Below are 22,384 nucleotides of genomic sequence, written 5' to 3' on the forward strand. Positions count from 1 at the left end.
TGACGGATTCTGCGCGCGACATTCGACATTTGATGGGGTGGCTTTGTCACAAAGTGCGAGGTAGCCGTCGTACCGCAACCGAGAATTGTGTACTGTAAAACCAGGCTATCGCATTACCGGATAGTGACCAGAAGTTACTGTTGACTTGTTGGACCGATTACGAAATCTTGAACGAGCGTGTGGCGTGAAATCTCAAGGGATCCGGTCGGTGAAAATCAATGTAGACTAAAATTAAATTCGACGTTAATACGTAACGCGATAACGTATCGAAAATCCATTTCGGATCGATAGAGTGTTTACGTGTCGAGACAAATTACTCGTGTTTTTACATTAATTATATGCGTTGAAAAGATCAGCGCATTTTAAATAAAGTCGTACCTTTCAATTCCGAGAGATACGCTTTCTTGCAATATTTTTAATATCAAAGTGATGTTGCAAATATTTCGCATCTTATTTGTCGCTTCTCTTGCCTTTTGATTTCTATGAGCACAATTGTCACAAAAATTTCGCCAAGAACAATATAAGATTCGAAAAATTCAAGTTAATTAAATTTGCATAAATACGTTTATTAATGAAACAAATATTTTTTACTATTATAATAAAAGATCTCACGAGAAATCAAGGTATAAAGAATCGATATAAAACACGAATTTAAACGCGGTAAATCTTTTTTATCTTCGAGCTATTTGTCTTTTTAAGTTTATTTTCTCACTGCTGAAGTTTCTATGTTCTCTTTTACTATGTGTCTCCAACCTTAAGTATAAGAATCCGATTAACTGGATGTCTCTCCGAGTTGACGGTAAGTGCCAGACAAAAGTACAGGCACAGGTACTGTTAGCGACGAATGTAATGCACTTCTCTTGCTTCGAACTAAATTGATGAAACTTTATGTCTCGTTGGATTCGACGAAACACTTTGTCTCCCTCGAGTAACTTTACCAAAATGGAATTCTATAGCGATCTTTAGCTACGTACAATTTACGAGCTGCAATTTATTGTTGTTCTCTTTACAATTTTTCTCGAAACGCTTTGAATGAAAATGCAAAAGAGCAGCGCGGCAGTTTGTGATTAAAATTGAGAAATATTGATGTTTAATTTTGAATCCATACACGTTACGTGTTCGCATCTCCCGGGCATACAGGGGTAATAAAATGACAGATTAAGTTCTGATATTATTGAAGAAAATTGCAAAATTAGTTCATGCAATCAGTTAAAGTAGTCAAATAAATTTAGTTAAGGTGCAATTGTCATCAACGCGAGAACGTTAAGTGGGGAATAGACTAATCTTAGGTAGATGAGATTAGTAGCGCTACTAATTAGAGAGCTTGTAGCTCCAGCTCGTTAATCTCCAAGATAGTGATCTCAATGACGCCTTCTCGTGTTTCAATCACTTACCAGCTTCCGCTCTTCCGCGGATCGAATATACGTTTTCCAACAAATGGAAATTAGAGAATTTATTGGAATGCTTCTTGTAACTTGAAACTCTCTTTTGAAAAGTCGTATTCAAAGCAAAGAAAAAGTAATAACTGTTCTTTATATCCATTGAAGGCAAAATAGATATATTTATTATTAGCTAAATAACAATTTTATACAAACTAACGCATTATCTTTTGAATCATCTGTGTCAAACTATTATTCAAATATGCTTTCACTAGACATCTAGTTTATGAATAAATTGCCAAAATAGATATAATTACATGGATGAAATTTGAATAACTTTTAGCAAACTACATTTAAATCAAATGCGATCACGTTTGTCACTTTTCAACTTAATAATATTTTTCCAAAAGAAATGTACAGCCATCTTTTCTAGTTGCACAAATTTTCGTAAGAACGTTCTAAATTTCGTTTTAGATAAAAGAGAAATTGCAGGATTTGTGGAATAATTGGTTATTAATGGTGCAATTAAAGAATACCAATTGATGTATATATATAAACATAATTTATTTTAAATAAATCGCTAACATAAGACCATCCCTTTAAATGTAATACTTCTGTGACACAAAATCCAGAACAGTACTTGGATGAAAATACAATAATCTCAATATTGTATTATCAATACAATATCGTCTGTTGTACTTTAAAAATTTTGTGATAATCTTCGTCATGTTAGAATGAATTTGTCGATATACAATTATAATGTACAAGCGCTGTTCTCTATGATCAAACGAGAATCCTATCGTAGCGCACGCCAAGTATACTGTCAGTTTGCAAGCTTAGCTGACGGTTTTTACACACGCGTATGCTATAACGGGATCGGTTACGAGAGCATCAGTTTTATTAATAAGTCCAATTAATCCTTTTTGTGTGTCAGTCTTTTATTCAAATCTACTGTATAAATGATGATCTCTACACTGTTCAGCCATAATTCTTGTGTACATGTCGTGGTATTAAAAAGAAAAAAATTGCCATATAGGAGGTCAGAGCAAAACTACAAATGTATATATGAGAATATATGAGAATAAATGTATATATTATGTACACAAAACGAATTTATTTAATCCTATATCTTACTAGTAAGGAAGAATCCTTTTATATTAATTCACACGGTCATTATAAGCATGTGGTTTTTTTCTATTTTTTCTCGTCTTTTTTTGCATGCTATGTAAAAAGCATATTGACCGCTTACATGATTCTCTTGCCGCCGTGTGACTTCATAAAAAAAATTAAAATAATCTATTATAATAAGAAATTACGATATACAATGCGTGTGCGCACGCAAATCTTTTGTGTATTGAAAAAAAAAGCAAGCGCGTATATGTATATACAAAAACAAAATTAACAAAATGTTATTGGAACTGTTTCTGTAAATTTTCATGCTACTCGAGTCCTGTTTTTTTTATTATCGGCCGATGTTGATGAATGTATGGAATGATTGGACGAGTTGTAATATTGTGATTGTGAACGGAAACCGCGGCTTGCGAAACCTGAAAAGAAAAAAAGAAACAATTTAATCTTTTAATTACTCATGTTACATATTGCCTTAAATCACACAAATTAATTTTGTTAATAAACCATAGTAAATTAAACATGAATGAAAGCGTAATGAATGAAACATAACTTGAAATAGAAATAGCAGCAGAAATGGAAAGTGATGATCCACACATAAGAGTAACGCATAAAATTTTACGATACACATGCAAAATGTAAGATATTAATCCGACATTATAAATTGCGAGTGGAGGATTATAAAAGGAAAATATGACATTTTTGGTTCTTCTCAGAAACTCAAGAAACTGCACTCGTAATTGAAAATAAATAATTGTTCATGAATAAACTTCTAAAAATTTGTATATCTTAGTTTATTTAAAATCAAGATTTTAAATTTTTGTTAAAAATACACACACAATTCAACGAAAATTTGTGCATTATTGTTTCTAATACAAAATCATTGCTTTCATAAAACCTTTGGGTGATTTAGTGCAGTGGTGAAAGCATTAGGAGATTGGACAGCGACTCACCGGCAGTTACAATGCGAATTGCATTGCGGTCATAAATAAGGAGGGTTCCTTTATTAATAGGGTTGGTGCCTCTGGTTCTGACGACCACCCCTTTGCTTGCCACCGTAGCCTGAACCTCCTGAAACATACCCACATAGCGCGCTGTTAGTCTATTCGTCTCCCGCTCAGCTCAGCATACATCACTTCGTTTATCTTTACAAGAGACTAAGCTAACGTATACGTATAGAAACTGTACATAAAAACTGTATGTATAGAAACGGTACAGAAAGAAATGTCAATTCGCGCAAATAATTATTTAGAAAAATAACAGTAGATATATAAATAAGATGTGAGAGAGAAAGCTATAGTATATCAATGTAGAGGCTACAGGCTAAGGTAGTAAGCTGCAGGCTGTCTAATTTATACTTTCCCCATCTTCGATATTTCTAGAGCTATCAATATAGGGTAAATATAGGATAACATTCCATTGAATGTGATTTTGTTAGACGGTTCTGTTTCCATTAATTTATGAAAAAAAAACAAAAAAACTAACATATAATCGCTGTATCTTGCATATAAAGGGAGAAGTTTTTAGGAATACCCAAAGTTTTAATCAAAGTACGTACTACTTCATAACAGAATTGTGTTGTGTGATGTGATCATAGTAATATTATATTTTAAAATAAAATTTAATGACTCTATGGACATTTAAAAAAAATAAAAATTAAATGGTAAAAATAGACGATCTCAGATAATATAATAATTTGCAGCATCATGATACATAACTGTACAGCACGTTATAATTTGCTTTCGAAATATATACATTAAATGTATATAATTCGATTTTCTTTGGCACGATCCATGTAAATTATTATAATTTTTGAAGATAGTAACTTCTCCCCTACTACATTCATTCCTTTTTCACACATTAACGTTAACATACACATTACCCACTCGTAGAACAAAAATGGTATAAAGGCAGAAAAAATAGATATTTGAATAAAGGACAGAGAAACGAACAGACATAAAAAGAATGAGACTTTTAATTTCGAGTAACGCAGGGAGGTGTAACGGGTAGATGAATGCAGTTAATGTATGAGAAAATGCGTGATAATTCAATCGGAATATATGCCATTTTAAATGTATCACGATATACGTATGGGGGATGTATAGATACAAAAATATAAAAGAAAGGACGCTATTATGCGTACCTTTACCGCGTGCGCCACCGCGCCCGCCACTGTATCCACCGTCGTAATTACCACCGCCATATCCATATCCGTCTGCATTTCATGGAACACACGGTATAAAGAGACAATAGAATCAGTTATCGATGTAAAGCGATTGTTCATTTCCTTTTCTACATTAAAAGGAAAAATTTATACACGTGGCGCTCAAAACAGAAAATATTGATAATCAATGAAAATCGATTATTTTATATAGAATATCAATGATCAATATGACAATTGTTTTTTCAAACAGTCATGTTCATGAAATATATTCTGAAAATAATTTATTCGTATTGTAACACATTGTTTTAGTATTCTACACGACTAAAAGACAGTTATATTGTCCAAAGGTTTTCCTTGACCAGTGTAGCAGTTGTTGATTTTAGCATTGTAACATACTTCGACTACTTTATACGAATTTAGAAATGGCATGCGCGTAATTAGAGTCTACATTGAAAGGGAAAAAAGGATTTATCATGCTGATAACTTGTCACTGTATTAAAAAGAATATGCACATAGTCAAAATTAAAATTTTGCAGCTCGACAAAGATAGTGTGATCACTTTAACGAATTAAAGAATTTAATTAAAACTAAAATAATATTTTTATTTACATATAACGGATTATAAAATTCTGGAATTCTACAGTTAGATGAAACAGAAAAGTAATATAAAAGGAGATCAATCGCGTCACGCTTGTATCCTTTATCCAAGATGACTTGATGAAAAGAAAAACATGCCCCTGCGAGGTAATCTCGGAAATCATACGAGATACAAAAATAGTCATTGTCACTGTCGCAAGAGCGTGTGAATAGCTTTCGCGTTTCATAGCGAGTGATATGATAGTTGAAATGTGAAAGAAACATGAAAGAAACGTCATGCGTGAGAGAAACATGATAGGATATAAAAAGCAGGATCAAATTAAAGGATACAATAGTATTCTACAAAGTATTGCTTTAACCCATTAAATGCGAAATTTTAATTAATAATGAAAACAATAATTAATGATTATTTTTATATGTATAAAAAATAAAATCGTAGATTCACAAATAAGAATTGCGACAGTTAACGGGTTAATATTTTTCATTTCTACAGTTTTATGTATTAATATAATGATGATACACAGACATGCGTGATCTTTTTGAAGTCAACGAGTCCATGAAACTTAATGAGACAAAGAGAAAGAAATATATCAATTCACGTCAATTAATAAACATATTAAATGCCAATAAGTTATTAAATCCATGATGTCAAAGATATTCTATATAAAATAATTGTAATCTTATTAGCAATGAAAAATTTTCTAATATATATATATATATATATATATATATATATATATATATATATCGTGACCCTCTTTTTCAATTTGATTTCAAGTATTCCAAACAATTATTTAAAAATCAAAACATCGTAAAATACAAGTATGACATTTTCTGTCATCGAGCACACACATCTGTTGTCCCACATTATATTTTTTCTTGTGTTAATTCCGTTAAATGCACATTTACATGTATAAAATTTAAATGTTAATAGGACTTAAAAAAATATACTTAACAAATGATTACATTAATTGGGATTAGTACAATAAACAACCAATGCTTTGGAAATAAATCCAAAGTAAATAATTCGGATTATGTTCAGTCTGTATACAGCCTTTTAAATTTCAATAATCAGATTTGTAGATCACGTAACATGATAGAACATAATTCGAAAGTTTGAGCCACTGGTTTACATTGATTGATTTATCATTAATAAATATATGTACAATATATGTTTGATACTATAATACAATTAAATCCAATTGGCATCATTTTTTTAGAATCTACAAAATTATAATTTACTTATTAAATTAAGTATTTTCAAACATTAATACCAGATCAAAATTGATACAGATTTGTCCGTAAACCAGTACTCGAATTCCTATTTATATCCATTATAGCTATATATAATATTGTACTAAAACTTAACACCCAATATAATACATACATAAAATTTCTGATCACTCCCTTTCTTGTCTACTATCGAATAACACATTAACGAAGCAGACAATATAAACTTGTGTTTCAGCTTACTTAATTAAACCAAAAAAGTTAGTACATACAAAAAAGATATTCTATATATTAATCACAAACACGAAAAATGGAGAAAAGTTAAGCGACTCTTGGATGAGCGACGGAGGAATTAAATCAGACATAATATGCATATATTTTCCTCAGGTGTCTATAAGATTTGTCATGATCGTCTACCGAATACACTGGGACGGTAACAACGGATAAACTGCCGTTGAATTATTTACTTGTAGCTTCTTTTTCCGAAGACAAGACACACGAGAAAAAAAGCAGAAAAAATCTCGACAGTGATCAGCACATGCCGATTCTGCCATAGATTTTAATCAATGCGGTAGTCAATGAAATTACCGTATCCACTGTAGTCGTAGCCGCCGTAACCTCCGTACCCACCCCCACCGTAATAATCGTATCCATATCCATCGTAGCCACTGCCATATCCTCCCTGGCTGTAGCCACCACCATAACCACCACCGTAACCACCTTGCCATCCGCCTTGGAAACCTCGACCTCGGCCACCTCTACCGCCACGGCCGCCGCGGCCGCCGGGTCCACCGCGCATACTGATCATTCCGTCGGGTTTGGGCGTCGCTTTCTTTACATCAACCTGATTAACATTTAAAATACAATAGTCGCTATTAGTGGAGAAAAAGCAAATTTTCTAAATAATTACAAAAATTTTTTATAAAAATTCAGAAGAAATTTTCTCGTCACGTACACTCAGTAGCAAAACTGGCTGTTAAGTATTATATCATTCATGGATGTAAACAGTATTATATATTTTATATAACACTGTTAGTGAATCTCCGTGATAACATTCGGTTTCATGAAGTCATGTACTCACCTCTTTACCATTAATAGTTTGCTTCGAGGTTTTCAACAGCTCGTTTACAACTTGTTCAGATTCAAAAGTGATAAAGCAGAATCCTTTCCTTTGATTTTTGGTTTTATCAAACGGCATTTCCACCTCAACAATCTAAAAGATCATCAGAGATGTCACACATTAATAAGCATGCTTGTTTAAATACTTAAAGTTATGTAAAAACGATAAAGAAATTTAAGCTCAGCAAAAAATTCTTTTCACATTGACAATCGTCATGCACTTGCAAGACGAAAGTCATCCAAAGGTGTCCTAAGAAACTACATCATTGCTAATTTCTTTTTTTATTTCGCGTTTTATTTTTTTATACTCACAGTTCCAAATTGTGAGAAAAAGTTCTTGATATCATCATCGGAGAGTTCTGTCGAAAGCCCACCGACAAATATCTTTCCGTGTCTAGCCTTCGCCTTTTTAGGGTCAACCTTCTTGTTGTTGATAACGTGATCACCAGCAGACATAATCTGTAAAATTTTTTTCTCTCTCAATTCTTTGACGTAATGATAATTTTCATAAAAAAATTTGCATGTAAAAGTATCTCAGAAAGAAAAAAATATCGTCACATGCATTCAGTAGCAGAACTGACTATTGAATATCATCATTTTATGTATGTGGAAGGTAAACAAACTGTTAAAATTAATCACAATGTAGAAATTGTATTATTTTTATACGCGCTAAAATACAAAGTTAAATACCTTATCGAGAGATTCGGCTTTAGCAAAGACGATGAAAGCGAATCCTCGCGATCGTCCAGTATTTGGATCTGTCTTGACATTGATGCTTTCAATATCACCATATGCGCTGAAATGTTCTCGCAATTCCTCTAAAAAAGCACAAGTTCTTTGTAAGAACTATTTAAAGACGGTTATGTACATACGTAATCGTCTTTAATAAATAATTTAAGTTCAGTAAAGTTCTTTTCATTGACAATCGTCGCATTAACGATTGTCATCAATTCGGCGTTTCAAGAAATTTCATCGTTGATAATTTTTTTCGTTACTTTCTTTTTTTTGTTTTTAGTAAGACTGCGAAGAAAATCTACAAAAAACATTACTTACTGTCTGTCGTTTCCCAGCTTAAACCGCCGACAAATAATTTCCTGCGAAAAGAAGGAAAATAGAAAATTAAAAACTAATAGAAGCGAACGAAAGACGTATTAAGTCTTTTTTTAATCGCTATTGCGAAACCGAATGTGTTTATAGCAAGAAATTTTTACGGTTTAACATCTAAATGGGATCGCTATTCGGGCTTGTGATGTTGGCAAATTGTCAAATCTCTGCAACTGCGCGCAAAAAAGTTATCTGCAATGAAAACGATAGTAGAAGATAGCGTAATGGAAATGTATCTGGGCCTCTTTCGCAAGTGACTGTTACAAGTTACGAAATAATCATAGTTACTGTACACAACTCGAGTATTCGAGTACTTCTTATCGTCTTGTATCGTCGCGCACAATTTTTCTTTCATTCTCTTAACACCGACATGCTCAAAAAAAAAGAAAAAAAAGAAAAAGAAAAATATAATGAAGTTTGAAAATACCTATCATTCAGAGAATCCTGGCTAGCTCTGACCGACCTGCAAAGCAACGGAACGAATTTATTTCACCAGATGAATTTCTCGTCAATTAATATAAAAAGTTAAGATCGAAGCAAAAAAACTTGACTTTTGATAAACGACACGATTTCCATTTAGTATTTAAATATACAAAAAAAGAAAAAAAGAAAGAAGTGTCGAACTTGACCCCTGAAAAGGCTAGAATCAGTGTTAAAAGGTATGAAAAAAATTGAATGCAGACGATGTACAAGAAACGTAACAGACCTGTAGTGTCATTCGCAAAAGGGGCACTGGATCGACTATCGAAAAGTTTTATACTGGCGGGAAATTTTATTCAATGAAACATCTGTAAGGCTATATATAAATATTACATCTACGATATAAACAAACGCATAAATTTAATCTACGGCTAATTAAAGATTCGCCCATTTGTCGTCGAAATTTAGAAAAATCTTACATCAACGATAAACATAACGATTACAATGCAAAGCAATTACAGAGTACAGATTACCATTCCTAGAATAAATGAGAATCGATAAAAATAGCTTACGGCTTACGATATATGCATCTGCCCTTTGTATAAAAGTTATGAGAACCATGAGAAGAACAGCTTTTCGCACCATAGAGACCTTGATTCGAATGTTCAATTGTTATAAAAAAAAAAAAAAAATCGAAAAGAAAACTTGGAAAAAATATATATATGTAAAAATCAATGCATTGAGAGAACAAGGTTACTATTCATCGACGTTTGCGTGAGAACCCGAGCAATAGTTACTCAACTCCAGTTGACAGTTATCTGCTGCGCCTAAGGGAAACAAGAATTTAATTTTTCCAAGTGGTACTCTGACTGCAGATTGGCCCAAAGATATATAGCATATGCTAGGATAGGAACTGCAACTCTATATCGAAAAGCTAAAAAGATTGTTTTCATTACGATTTAATGACAGACGACTCTTGATACTTTCGATCGACATATCTTTGTGCATATAATATAGATGGATATATATATTTTTTATATGGGATATTTATTTATATTTATATAATATTTATATGTACGTGTTTTTTTTTATACAATATATATATATATATGCTTGTCTCTCTCTCATTCTCTTTCTCTTTTCTTTACAACGCTCATTGATAAATTGCGATGTAATGCAAGAATGGCTTCACAACTTCTGATATATATATTTTCATTCTGTTTCTGTATTCTAACAACGAGCTGCAAGCTCGGTTTTTGGATCTTTTGCTTTTGTTTGGCAGCATCAACACGATAATTGGATTTACTTATTATATTTGGACTCTTTTTATTTTATTGGCTGGTGATAAATACCGTTGGCACCAGTCACTCGCCGGTAAACAGTTGCTGGTCGGGTCACGTTTTCCACCTGCGAGCCGCCCGCCATGTGAAAACCGTTGTTGATCACCTGCAGATCAAGCCACATAAACTGGGGTTAATGGCGTTCCGACCTACTGGATTTTTTCGGATTGTCCCTATGAATTTTTTTTTTTTGTGTGCTTTGGTCACGCCCAAACACAGCATTTCGGAAATTACTCTACGCGTGACCCAGCAGGCAAGTGTGTGTCTGTGCGAGACTTATAGATTTGACGAAATTAATTCGAGTTCCAGTGCTTGTGTCATGACGAAATGTGACGGACTTGAACTTGAGATGTGGACTTCTCGCAATAATTCGGACTCGGAAAACACTGCATTAGAGGTTTTTTCGGTTCACGTCGATCCCACATGTAAGCGTACGTATTTTGTCAATCGTGAATCAATTGACTGTTTACCAGATATTTACAGCTGCAATGAACGTACGAAGGATTGAAGATACTCGGCTGGCCAAAAAATGTACTTGAAAGTTTAGGCTCTATAAAAACATTACGATTATTATTATTTTTTGCTCTTAAGAGACTTGTTGCGTTCGCAAAAACTGATCGACTGCAGAACCCACAATTTCTCTTTACAACTATATAATTATAATTAACTAGATAGGGATAGAAAAAACAAGGAGTTTAATACACAAAATTACGAAAAATTTCAAAAAACAGACAAATGTTATTACCTCGCAACAACAGCACATACAAAGTTACAAACTATTGCAGTTACACAAACGCTTTGTATTCGTCGTAAACACACTGCTGTCTTAAATTAACTCTTGCGTAATATAGCATGCAATATCTCATTCTTCGGATTGATCACTATAGGTATGCTAGACACAGTGGAGCGCCGGCGTTTGGCGGTGTTTCACTTCCGTTACTTCGTACGTGAAACTCATGTCCCTTGAACATTATTTTCAGCTATGGATGGGAGGAGGGGGGAGGGGGCACATCTCCAAATTCATATTCGGCAATATTACATATCACAACTGACAATTTTATAAAATATTTAAAATGACTATATTATCATATAATTAATATTATTTTTCTCTTGCATGGAAATCTTTTCTATTTTATCTGTTTTTTTATTTTTCTTCTAAGAAAAATTCTAAAATTCTATTTAGCAATAATTATGTTGTAAATTGAAAACAATATATTTAAACGATTCGATTCAGGTAAAATTTTGTCGATTCTGTTTCATTCGAACAAAAGAATGAAACTCGGTTGGATATTAAAAAAAAAAAAACCTTGATTCGCACACCTCTGCAATTTACGTACGAATGTAGAATTTGAAGATTACGTCCGCTTCCTGAACTTTACATCCTGAAATTTGAACAATCTATGCTTGAACAATCTATTTGAATGCTTACCCTTCCTTGCAAAAAGGATTATCCCGAATTAGTAAAAAATTCGCAAAAATCCAAGGCTGTAAAACTACAAAGAACAAAATAAAAATTAAAAAAAAAAAAAAAATTAACAAAGAGAAAAATATGCAAAATCCTTTCGATATACAGGATACTACAGGCGATGGAAAAAATTAAGACCGCAAAATATTTACACAGACGAGTATCCTGTGTTCTCATCTACAGGGGCCGGACGACAAAAAACAGTGTGCCCGGTCAAATTCACCCAGCTCGAGATCCCGTTACGCTGAAAAAGGGGGGAAAGAAAGGAGAGCAGCGCGAGACAATGGCAGACGAAAGAACTAACGGTCCACCAATATTTTGCACAAAGTCGCCACTATGCAAAGCGGAGCTTTAGCGCATTACCCTTTCTATTTTTATTTCTTTTAATATATTATCATTATTTTTTTTATATATTATTTTCTTAATATACTATTATTTTAATATATTATTTTCTTAATATACTATTATTTTTTAATAATCTATAAATAACTAATATTTTTTAAATAAATTTTAGTATATTTATTTATCCGTTGAGCTTGTCTGATCATTACGCCGCAAATAGTTGATTTTTGTACGCCTGCAAGGGACAGATTTCCACGTGTTCGTAACGGAAGTGGCGAGCGCGCCAACGGAAGTGGCGAGCGCGCCCAGACAGAGAAGCGCGCGCAAATCCGCTTCTTCACGCTTCACGCGGCACGGACGCCGCATGCGATATCTCTCGAACGTTCTGCCGGTTCGTCATTAAGAGAAAAGAAGGGGAGGGGGTAAAACCGGCATCATATAGACGCGCCCTCGTACAAATAAGTTAATCTCAAAGGCCAATTAGCGCCAACTTATTAGTTAATTCCTCACGCGAATTCTCGTAGTTTCTATCCATCTTTATCGTCTCTTTTTCTCACGATGCCTTGGGCGCGCCCTTTCCGGACCAGCGGCCGGCGCCTCCACTCCGTTCTTACACCGCCATTGTTACCGCCGGCGTCTTTTGTCAATAGGCCCTAATCGCGAACGAGAATCACCGATAGACGGGTGTTCGCGTGCGCGGCGCGCCACGGAGAAGCGACGAGCCCGTGTCGTCGAAGCGTGGGCATTCGTCGTCACGTCGATGCGAACGGATTACGTCGTTCCGCGGCGGACCGCACGCCTTCGCCATTTTGTGAGAGACGCGTGCCTGCATGCCCGCCCGTCCGCCCGCGCGCGCGCTCACGGCCGCGTCGCGAAGTTATCGCCGAATCGCGCGATCGCCGGGGAGCTTACAACGCGCCTGAAGTACGATGCGATCGCGCAACCGGGACAATCGACGAGCCGCGGCACGAAGCGAGCAAACAAAGACCGCGAGGGAGTGAGAATTACCTGTCTTCCTGTGACTCCTGATTGTTATCCGCGATGCTGTTATCGCCGTTGTTCTCGGCCTCGCCATTCTGCTCTGCGAAGTTCTGCTCCGCGATATCGTCGCTGAAATCCTTATTCTCCTGATCGGCCATCGCGCTTTATCGATGCTATTCGCGTAGTAGATTACAGCGCAATTCGCAACACACCACCGGTACACTGCCGAGCACAAAGCTACTAAAAGCGATCGTCTATCCGCTCCGTATGCCGCTGCGTGTCGCTTGGCTGCCAAATGGAGAAGGAAGTGCGGCGTTGTGCGCAGCCCGGAGATCCTCTACCCGGCTTGCGATTCTCCGCGCAAAGCATCACGGGACTTGCCGACTTTCGACCAATCGTGTGGCGCCGCTCAGGTCTGTGCGACGTGCCCGCGGCACCCGGCGACTCGTTGTGACGCGACCCATTGAGATCGCGACTATCTCGTGCAAATCTCGCCACGTCTAGATGCGAAACGACATTTTTTAGCAGAAGTGAGAAGTAGGTTCTTCGATCGTTTGTTGGAATGGATGAGAATGCGAGTGGCTTCATTGAGCACTCGCTGAATGAGTTTCATTCATGAATGTAAAAAAAAAAGGGAGACCGTTATTCTATGGGAATTTTATTTGGCTCGAAACACACACCTTTTGTTTCGACTATTGCAAATTTTGTTGTTGAATCGTACGTTGCACTAAACGCAACACACGATGAATCAGAGATAATCATAGATAAATCACCAATTTATTCATTCACTTTTTATATAATAGTTGGTGTTTCAGTTATTATCTTAACATTCATTTTATTACTTTTTCTAAGTTGTGGAATTAAACAATTTTTTAAACTGTAAGATCTAATTAGCAGAATTAAAAAAAAATGAATTTGTTTCTTGAGATTTTTTAACATCTATAAAATTAGTAAAATTATTTTAAATTGAGTTTATTTCATAAAAGTAACTTATAATTAACGAAATCTATAAACAAATTGCACTTATTTTCAAAAGTATAAAGTTTTATTTTATTTGTATCCGGCAAATTAAAAAAAAAAATGCTATAACAAAAAATTGAACGATAGCCAAAATAAGTCTAGCTCTTACGTTCCTGGTTGCGTTCGGATCGATGGCTAGAGAATGCGTCATCAGCGAGAAGCCGGAGAGGGGCAGAAGGAGGGGACGAAAGAGAAGAGACGGATTTAGCGGCATACGCATCGAAAATTTCGGTCATGCGACTGAGGGAGGGAGAGATATCCAATGAGATCGTTGAAAGACGTTGTTCTCAGTCCTCGACCAATGGAGGATCACTGCCAAGGCCTCCACTCCATTTCTCTGGAATTTTCCAGCACGTTTCATGCATCCGTTTGGCCCTAAAAGTCGATCAAATAATTTTTAGAATTTGAGACAAGTAGATTTTATCGTATTGTAGATCGTGGAACATCCGGCTGAAACATCTGTATTTGTTGTTCCATTGGCGAATTTGTGTTTTTCTGAATATAGCACTGCTATTGGCGCGAGTAACGCCATCTGTACAAGTTTACCACACTCGCTATTACCTTGGAAAGCGCTCGCCTTTATCTCGCGTTGGTCAAAACTGTAAGTGCAGTATTAATCGTCTGAGGATGAAATCTTTTTATAATCTGCCGATCGTATGTGATCGTATGTCGAATGTATTGTAGTAATTCAGAAAATATTGATTTTTTTTCACTTACTTTTTCTCGAAAAATCTAATTTTTTCATGTAATATTATTATTCTAAAAGAGTTCCGGAAATTTAGAAAAATTTAACTGATTAATTAAATTTAATTTTTAAAATGCTCAACTCTTTTTCAATTAAAATTTTCATTTATATAAATAATAATGTATTTACATATAAATTAGATATAAATTAGATATAATAAATAATAATATAAATAATATTAACTTGATAATATTAATAATAATATAAATTTATATACTTGTCTGTATAAAATTTTATATTTTACATGTATAATTGTAAAAGGTGCAATCAAGTTGTATTTCCAATTCTACATATACAAAAAAATATAAATAAAACAATAGTATCTTTTTGTGCAGCGATAGCGTTCTTTGATTACATATAAAACTTGAATAAAAAACAAAATTCTTAATATAAATTTAATATAAATATAAATTAGAAATTAAATAACAAACACCAAGTTACAGTTATAATATAACTGTTTGTATATAATTATAATTTCCCACTCAACAATGTAATTGTTATATGACACACATTACGTATGTATAACAGTTATATTGTCGAGTAAGAGATTATAATAATTATATCGTAAATTTTATTTTAGTTTATTTTTTTACTACCCTATGCACATTGCTTCATCGCGATCGATTTTTGTCTCGATATTAAATTGAATAATTGATTTCATTGCGATCTCATTGCGTCGCGTAAAATTCTCGTGAGATCCGCGGAAGGAGTATGTTACAAACATGCCGCAGGAACAGAAGGTAAAAGCGGATGCTTTTTCCGCCGTTTTCCGGTGATGGGAAATTCGCGCATGGGATTTATCCGGAGCACTCTGATAGAAAGAGCGATTTTAGGTTCTGAAGCTGCACGATGTCTGGCGTACTTGCAACAAGATACGAGCCGCCGTGTTTCGCGTCGGACTCGATCTCTGGGAGTATTACAAGCCCCTGGATCCCGACAAACGTTGTCTAATATCAGGTATAAATATCGGACATTGGCACCGAGACGAGCAATCGTTTCTGGTGCTTCTAAAGTTAGTTGTTGAGTGGGAGCGATTATTTCTGGACGCTTGATCTAATGGAAGGTCGTCGAGATAATTCGTGCAATTACTTCCATTCGGATGCTTATTGATTCAGCTTTTTTTTATTTATCATTCCTTCGCATTGGCCGAATATTTCGTAATTACCGGATGTTCCATTAACGGCACGTAGTCGATTTTTTCTTGATTGAAAAGTGTAACTTTATGTACATAAGTTATGTCTATATATTTTTTTTATGTCTAGATCTTAATACGTAAAAGTTATTCAGCAGAAAAAGCAGCTGTGCAAATGAGTACATACGATTCTGTAATAAATTTTTGACGTTAATTTTTATCAATTCTGAATGTATAAATTAAATGTATAGAAAAATCTTCCAAAGCTTTTTTTGCTGAACGCAACTTTTAAGTTTGAAATTGTAGATAATCATTTCTGTATTACAAGAAATTAATATAGGACGGTGTAAATATTCAAATGTATCTTACAATTTTAAGAAATAAATTTAAAAATAAGAATTTTATTTTAAGTATTGCAAAATTTGTATTTACAAAATAATTTAAATTTCTTTAAATTATGAAATTATTTGGAGTACCTGCCTAATAAATTTCACGTTGTACAATTCATTGATTTAAATAAAATACTGATAGTATGATAATGAAAAACAAATCTGTTTCAAAACTTAACTATAAGTACGTCTGAATAATTTATGTTAAATGTATCTAAAATATGCGATTACTTTACGGCTCACTAATCAAATTATTAAACCCGCAGAGTCCAAATTTATCTCGGTTTTGGCTGGACCACTGAAAGGCGTGATTGGTTTATCGGATAAAGAGATTTGCGACTTGGCAGATTATTTTCGAATTCAGGACGGCCGGATTCTTTACTCGCAATTTTGCGAAGTTATTCACGACAGTGGTATAAACAATTATTTTTATGTATTTTTATAATATATTTTTAAAAAATTCTCAAAATATTAATCTCGTTTTCTCGAAAACGAAGAAAATTCTCGATAATTATAATCTTGTTTTCACGGCTTACACGGCAAATGTCAAAATCTTATCTGTTTTAAAGCAAAACACTAAATTATCTGCTTAAGCGAGCTTCCAAGGTTGATTAACATTACCAAAGACAGCTTGAAAAAGAGATTATATCTAACGAGAAAAAAATGTATTTCACTAGCAAATGTTTCACTTTGAAACCAATTGAAGATTTAATTTTAATTTTTCCTTTTTAATTTATCATGATACAACGCTAAGCTTTATCATTATAATTTAATGAACAAAATATTGACATTCAATTTCTTATAAAACCATTCAGAATTTCTTACTTTCTTTCTTGTTATCTTCCTTTCTCTTTCTTTCTTTCTTTCTTGACATATAACGTTCTTTTTTTATTTATTTTACTTTGTGTGCGTTTTATTAAGTATAACTTATTTATCTTTGACACGCGTTTGATATAGAGCGATTCAATGATCGAATCGATAGAAAAAAACATGTGGGATTCTCAGAATAATTTCCGCGACACCTTTCTCTTATAGTTCCTGATTTTGAAAAAAATAAAGCTCTTGTGACTGGTCTGGAATGGGAGGATTTGCTGCATGTAAATGTCCTAAGCGGCACAGAAACACGAAAATTAAATTTGATAATCACTCAGATCGCCGTGTTAGCGAGCAAACAAAAAATTATCCTTCGGCCGTACTTTCAAGATTACGAACTGGTACGTTCGACATGCTTCATCCTTGTATCATTACGATTTGCGATGTTATTACATCCGTAATTTAATCCTTTCATTTTGTTACATTCTTGATAAGCAAAATAATTATACTAATCTATGATATTTTATATATTTACTTATAGTAAATAAATATCTTTAACTAAATTTTTTTAAATTTAATTTAATAAATAATTATTTAATTATTCAATTTTTTAATTTAATTTAAAAAAAAAATTGTGTTAAAAAGTATCATTGAATCTATTCTTTCATTATTAGGGTATTTTTACTTCTGAAAAGGACTAAGTCTGTTCAATGTATTAAAAGTAGACAACAAAAATTAAATTAAAAAAATATATTATATATATATATATATATATAAATTTTTTATTAGTTTAATAAAAATGATAGGAAAGTTTTTAATCATTTTTAATTCATTCTAAGATGCTTCGTAGATCGCGAAGAATTTCGGCACGGTTACTCTCGCCCATTTCGGTCGGATTTTAAAATTTCTGGGCATCGTCCTAGCCGCCGAAGAGTTTCGCCTGCTCGTAAAGAGATTTGCCAAAGATGCTTATACTGTTAATTACATAGCGTTTCTAAAGGCTGTCGATGACGTCCAACGTTACTTGGACGAACATGGAATGGCAAATCTGAGTGAGGTACTATTACTTATAGAAGCTCAATTCTCTTCTTTCGCTTTTTCATATTCTTCATGCACGTATTACGCATATTTAAGAAATTGGAAAGTAACATGTGTTCTCTGGACCATATGCCAAGTTTTCACTTTCTCTGCTCCGTTTTGCAGGAGTTGCTCGATCAATTTCCCGGTCGAATAATTACGGCCGAGCTACCGAAGCTCCCGCGACCGGAAATCGGTAAGATCACGCCCAGCCAAGTGTTCGGTAAGCAAACGGTGTTCCATCCGGTGACGGAACGACGTACGAGGGAGACGATGCCTACGCCGGAAGTCGTGAAACGCATCCAGAGACACATTCTCGAGCGGCGCATACGGATCCACGAGTTCTTCAAGGTTTCCGCGGTTCAATTATGTAGCGCGTCTAATTAGCGTTATCACGCATGCACGAAGATCTCGTACACGCGTGCGTTATTTCAACGCTCGGGCTCGCCGCTTATCGCATGAGCGCGATCTTAACGGTTTAATCCGTCGATTGACAATTAAGCGATTCGGGCCAACAGGGTTTCGAGTATCTGAACGTCGGTCGCGTGACCATCCCGCAATTTCGAAAAGCACTGGACGCGCTGCAGATATCGTTCTTGGGCCGTCTCTGGCTGGTCGAACCGGAAATCGATGCCCTCATCGCGCTCTACAAGGATCAGGATGATCCCGATCGCGTGTGTTGGCGCGCGTTCGAGGATGATATAGATCGGGGTGCAGTATCGTTTATTATAATAAATGCAAAGCTATCAATGAGATATATACTGGAAACAAATTCTTCTCTTGCTTAAATTACAGAATTTTTTTCTTTAGAAAGGTGAAATGAAATTTTTATTGAAATTTATTGTTTTCTTTATAACAATATCTGAATTAATTATTTTATTAAAACAGAATAAAAATTATTTGATTTAATTAAAGACATAATGAGAATGCAGTAATTGAAAGGTAGCATTTTTGTCTTCTTATTTGTGCTACCATTTTCACATTTTGCTACTTTAATGATTACCATTATTTAGTTTTCACCGTGAAGGGACTCGACAAATTGCCAGACCTAAAAGTGGAATCACCTCCTCAAGAAATAGTTGAGCTACCTCGTAAGGGTACGTTGAACTGGCAATGCCAGCCAAAGAGTGTCAGAGATCTTTGCGAAGATATCTTGCAGAGGGTAAGGAAGCGAGTCGAAGAGAGGAGAATTTTCTTGAAGCAATTCTTCAAGGATTACGACAAGTATACAGATCTTTAAATAATTGAATGGTTTATTTTGACATTGATAGAGAAAATTTAAATAAAGAATTTTTTATTATACATTCTATACCTAATTTGTAATTAAGAATATTACAATTACTAATTTTATTACAATCAGCACGTAATAATTTATTTGATACATTGATATACTTTTGGAATAAAAAAATAAAGAATGTCTTAAATTAAAATTGCTTTGAAAATCATTATATTTATTGCTTAATAGTTTTAAATAGTTTACCATTTGAATAAAATATACTGTACCATTTAGTTAAAATATTCCACTAATGGTGCTAAAAAGATATTAATTTTTAAACTAATTGGAACATTTTCGTAGACACAATTGCGGTCACGTGGCGCGAGCTCAATTGAGACAAGTCCTCATCACGGCGACCATACTCTTGTCACCGGAAGAAGTGTTCGCTCTGGAGCAAAGGTACAACGACGATTTGGGCTTCAATTACATTCAATTCCTGCAGGAGCTGGAGCTTCAACCGATCGCGGAGCCTCTGTATCTTCGCATGTTGGAGGAAAAGAAGAAGCTCAACGCCGAAAAACCGCCGTTTGAGCCTCACGAGGACGAGACCAACATCGTGTTGATTTTGGCTAAAATTAAAGCTAAAGTCGTGCGCGAAAGAATCAATGTAACTTATACCTGTCGTTAATTGAATGAAAAAAAAATTAATTAAGTCAGAATTGATTCGTTATTCTTTCTCTGCGCGCAGGTCCTCGAATTCATGAGCCAATACGACAGGCACAACCAGCTTGTCATCTCGACGCTTGATTTTATTAGGAGTCTGGATCAGCTTCGTTGCGGCTTGACGGAGGCGGAAGTAGATAGAGGCGGAAGTAGATACGGTTACGAAAGTTTTTCGGGCGTCTCTAAAGTACGGAGACATAATGTTGAAAATAATGGCTCAATAATTAGTCAATAGGAAAATGGGGTGTAAAAATAGGAATAAAATTAAAAGAGAGAGAGAAAGAAAGAAATCTTCAGTTTATCGAAATCTTAAGCAAATTTTATTTTCAAAACTGTATATGGATTTGCTTTCTTCTTACAAAAATTATTTAATTTTATAAAATCACTGTCGTCGTTAAATATTTGTTCTTGTACCTCGCGTTCTCATCGTAATTACCGTGCTGCTTTCTGTAGACCCGGCTTCGTTGAGTACACGAAATTCGCGGCAGTTATGGAAGAAGCCGTTGCGACGGCGGGTTTGGAAAAAATTCCACTCGTAGTCCCCCTGCAACACGTGCCTTCCGAGGCGAGCGTCAGAACCTTCCTGAATTTTGACGAACGGCAGATGGTAGCAATCGCGATGGATAAACTGTGCCAAGTGCGGAATCCGAACCTGGAGGAGGTCTTCAAAGTGAGTTCAGCTGCGACAAATTATAACGTTGCTAACGTACGCGATACTATTGATGTGAAGACACACAATCATTTATTGTTCGAGATTTATCTTCTTTTCTTCTCTTTTCCATGTCTTTTCCATGAGGGAGAGCGGCAGCGATTTCATCTCTGTTTCTTTTTTTCTCTAGGACTACGATAAGGAGAATATCGGCACGGTTTCCAAGGGATATTTGCTTAGAACGTTATCGATCAGACGAATGTTAGAGCTTATCAATAGCAACGAGTTGGACGCCGTCCACAAGTGCTTCTCCATTGAGAGAAGCGGCCGCTTGGAGTTCAACTATCGAGCCTTCCTGCGTGCTTTGCACCTGTTACAAGAGAACAAAAAGATCTCACTCTTTTAGAAGACGTGGCTGACACGGCTGTAAATTAAAAAACTGAGAACACTTTGCTGTTCCACCAACGTAATGTACATTACGTTAAATAGTTTAGGTGAAATTGTTACGTAGTTGTAACACGTGACGCTTCAAGTCGAACATCCGTTGAATATTTATGTGCCAGAGAAATGAGTTACCTAATTTTCGAGATACTTTCTATACATTAATTTTTATTATTCGTACATATATTTTTAAGGTGCTGTGAAAAATATATCTTTGAACAAACAAAATATCCTTTTTTAAAAAAAACTTTTCATGATTATTTAATTAGCTAGAATCTTGACACTTGCACGAAAATATAATGCAAACTTTTTCATAAATACGAAAATTGTGCTCCAGAATTAATATAGCCAGAATTAATATAAAATGCCTTCTATAGAACGTTTCAATATTTCGAGTACTTTTCTTCGTCCCAATCAGCAGACAATATTTTTTAAATGTATTTTTAAATATTTATTCTTCACTGCAATGTTTTTTAAATATTAAGAAAAATATTTAAGAAACATTGTCTGCTGATTGAGATGTAGACTGATGATATTTAGACTGTCTAGCTTAAAACTGTAGAGCACAGATAAGTATAGATGAGATATTATTGTGAGAACATGTTTGCCTATTTAAATTATGAAACTTGTCGGACCAGCTTTTTCGAGGATAACTCCTTTTTGTGTTCACCCGTGCATCAAACCTTGATCCTCATGTAAATTTATCCGACTTTCAAACTTGCTTCTTAAATCCAGATTGTGGAGGTATAAGAAGGAGGTAGCTCGCGTAGATCGTGGTAATCTTGATTTTCGACCACTTGCCTTCACGTCGATCATAAGGTGAGATTTTTCTCTTTCATAATTTTATTAATTTATTAACGCAACCAACTTGACTAATTTTTTCTTTTCATAGAATTTATTCTGAATTTAT

At 34.6% G+C, this 22,384-nt stretch overlaps 2 protein-coding genes across 17 annotated transcripts; one reads left to right on the forward strand and one right to left on the reverse strand.

The window, feature by feature from the left end:
• Positions 1-1,918: 1,918 nt before the first annotated feature.
• Positions 1,919-13,605, reverse strand: LOC105197487 (RNA-binding protein squid). Of its 16 annotated transcripts, none has more exons than XM_039446346.1 (11): positions 13,297-13,597; positions 10,494-10,587; positions 9,149-9,184; positions 8,671-8,711; positions 8,308-8,435; positions 7,930-8,076; positions 7,580-7,711; positions 7,135-7,342; positions 4,651-4,722; positions 3,461-3,578; positions 1,919-2,926 (listed from the first exon to the last, which is right to left on the reverse strand). In XM_039446346.1, exons 1-10 carry the CDS (start codon positions 13,361-13,363, stop codon positions 3,514-3,516), a joined length of 990 nt encoding a protein of 329 aa, XP_039302280.1. In that variant the 5' UTR covers positions 13,364-13,597; the 3' UTR covers positions 1,919-2,926; positions 3,461-3,513. The 16 variants fall into 16 exon arrangements, with proteins under 16 accessions (XP_039302280.1, XP_039302279.1, XP_039302275.1 ...); XM_039446345.1 differs by having other exon boundaries at positions 7,129-7,342; XM_039446341.1 differs by having other exon boundaries at positions 7,087-7,342.
• A 2,151-nt stretch (positions 13,606-15,756) lies between these two features.
• Positions 15,757-21,696, forward strand: LOC105200669. Its single transcript, XM_026131195.2, is given in 13 exon segments — positions 15,757-15,774; positions 15,868-15,991; positions 16,822-16,968; positions 17,591-17,769; positions 18,219-18,425; positions 18,572-18,796; positions 18,964-19,156; positions 19,459-19,669; positions 20,022-20,328; positions 20,410-20,508; positions 20,510-20,571; positions 20,838-21,054; positions 21,224-21,696. Coding segments are annotated over 13 exon segments (2,205 nt in total). The 3' UTR covers positions 21,440-21,696.
• The last annotated feature ends 688 nt before the right edge of the window (positions 21,697-22,384 follow it).

This window comes from Solenopsis invicta, chromosome 2, assembly GCF_016802725.1.
Source record: "Solenopsis invicta isolate M01_SB chromosome 2, UNIL_Sinv_3.0, whole genome shotgun sequence".
In the NCBI taxonomy this organism is placed as follows: Eukaryota; Metazoa; Arthropoda; class Insecta; order Hymenoptera; family Formicidae; genus Solenopsis; species Solenopsis invicta.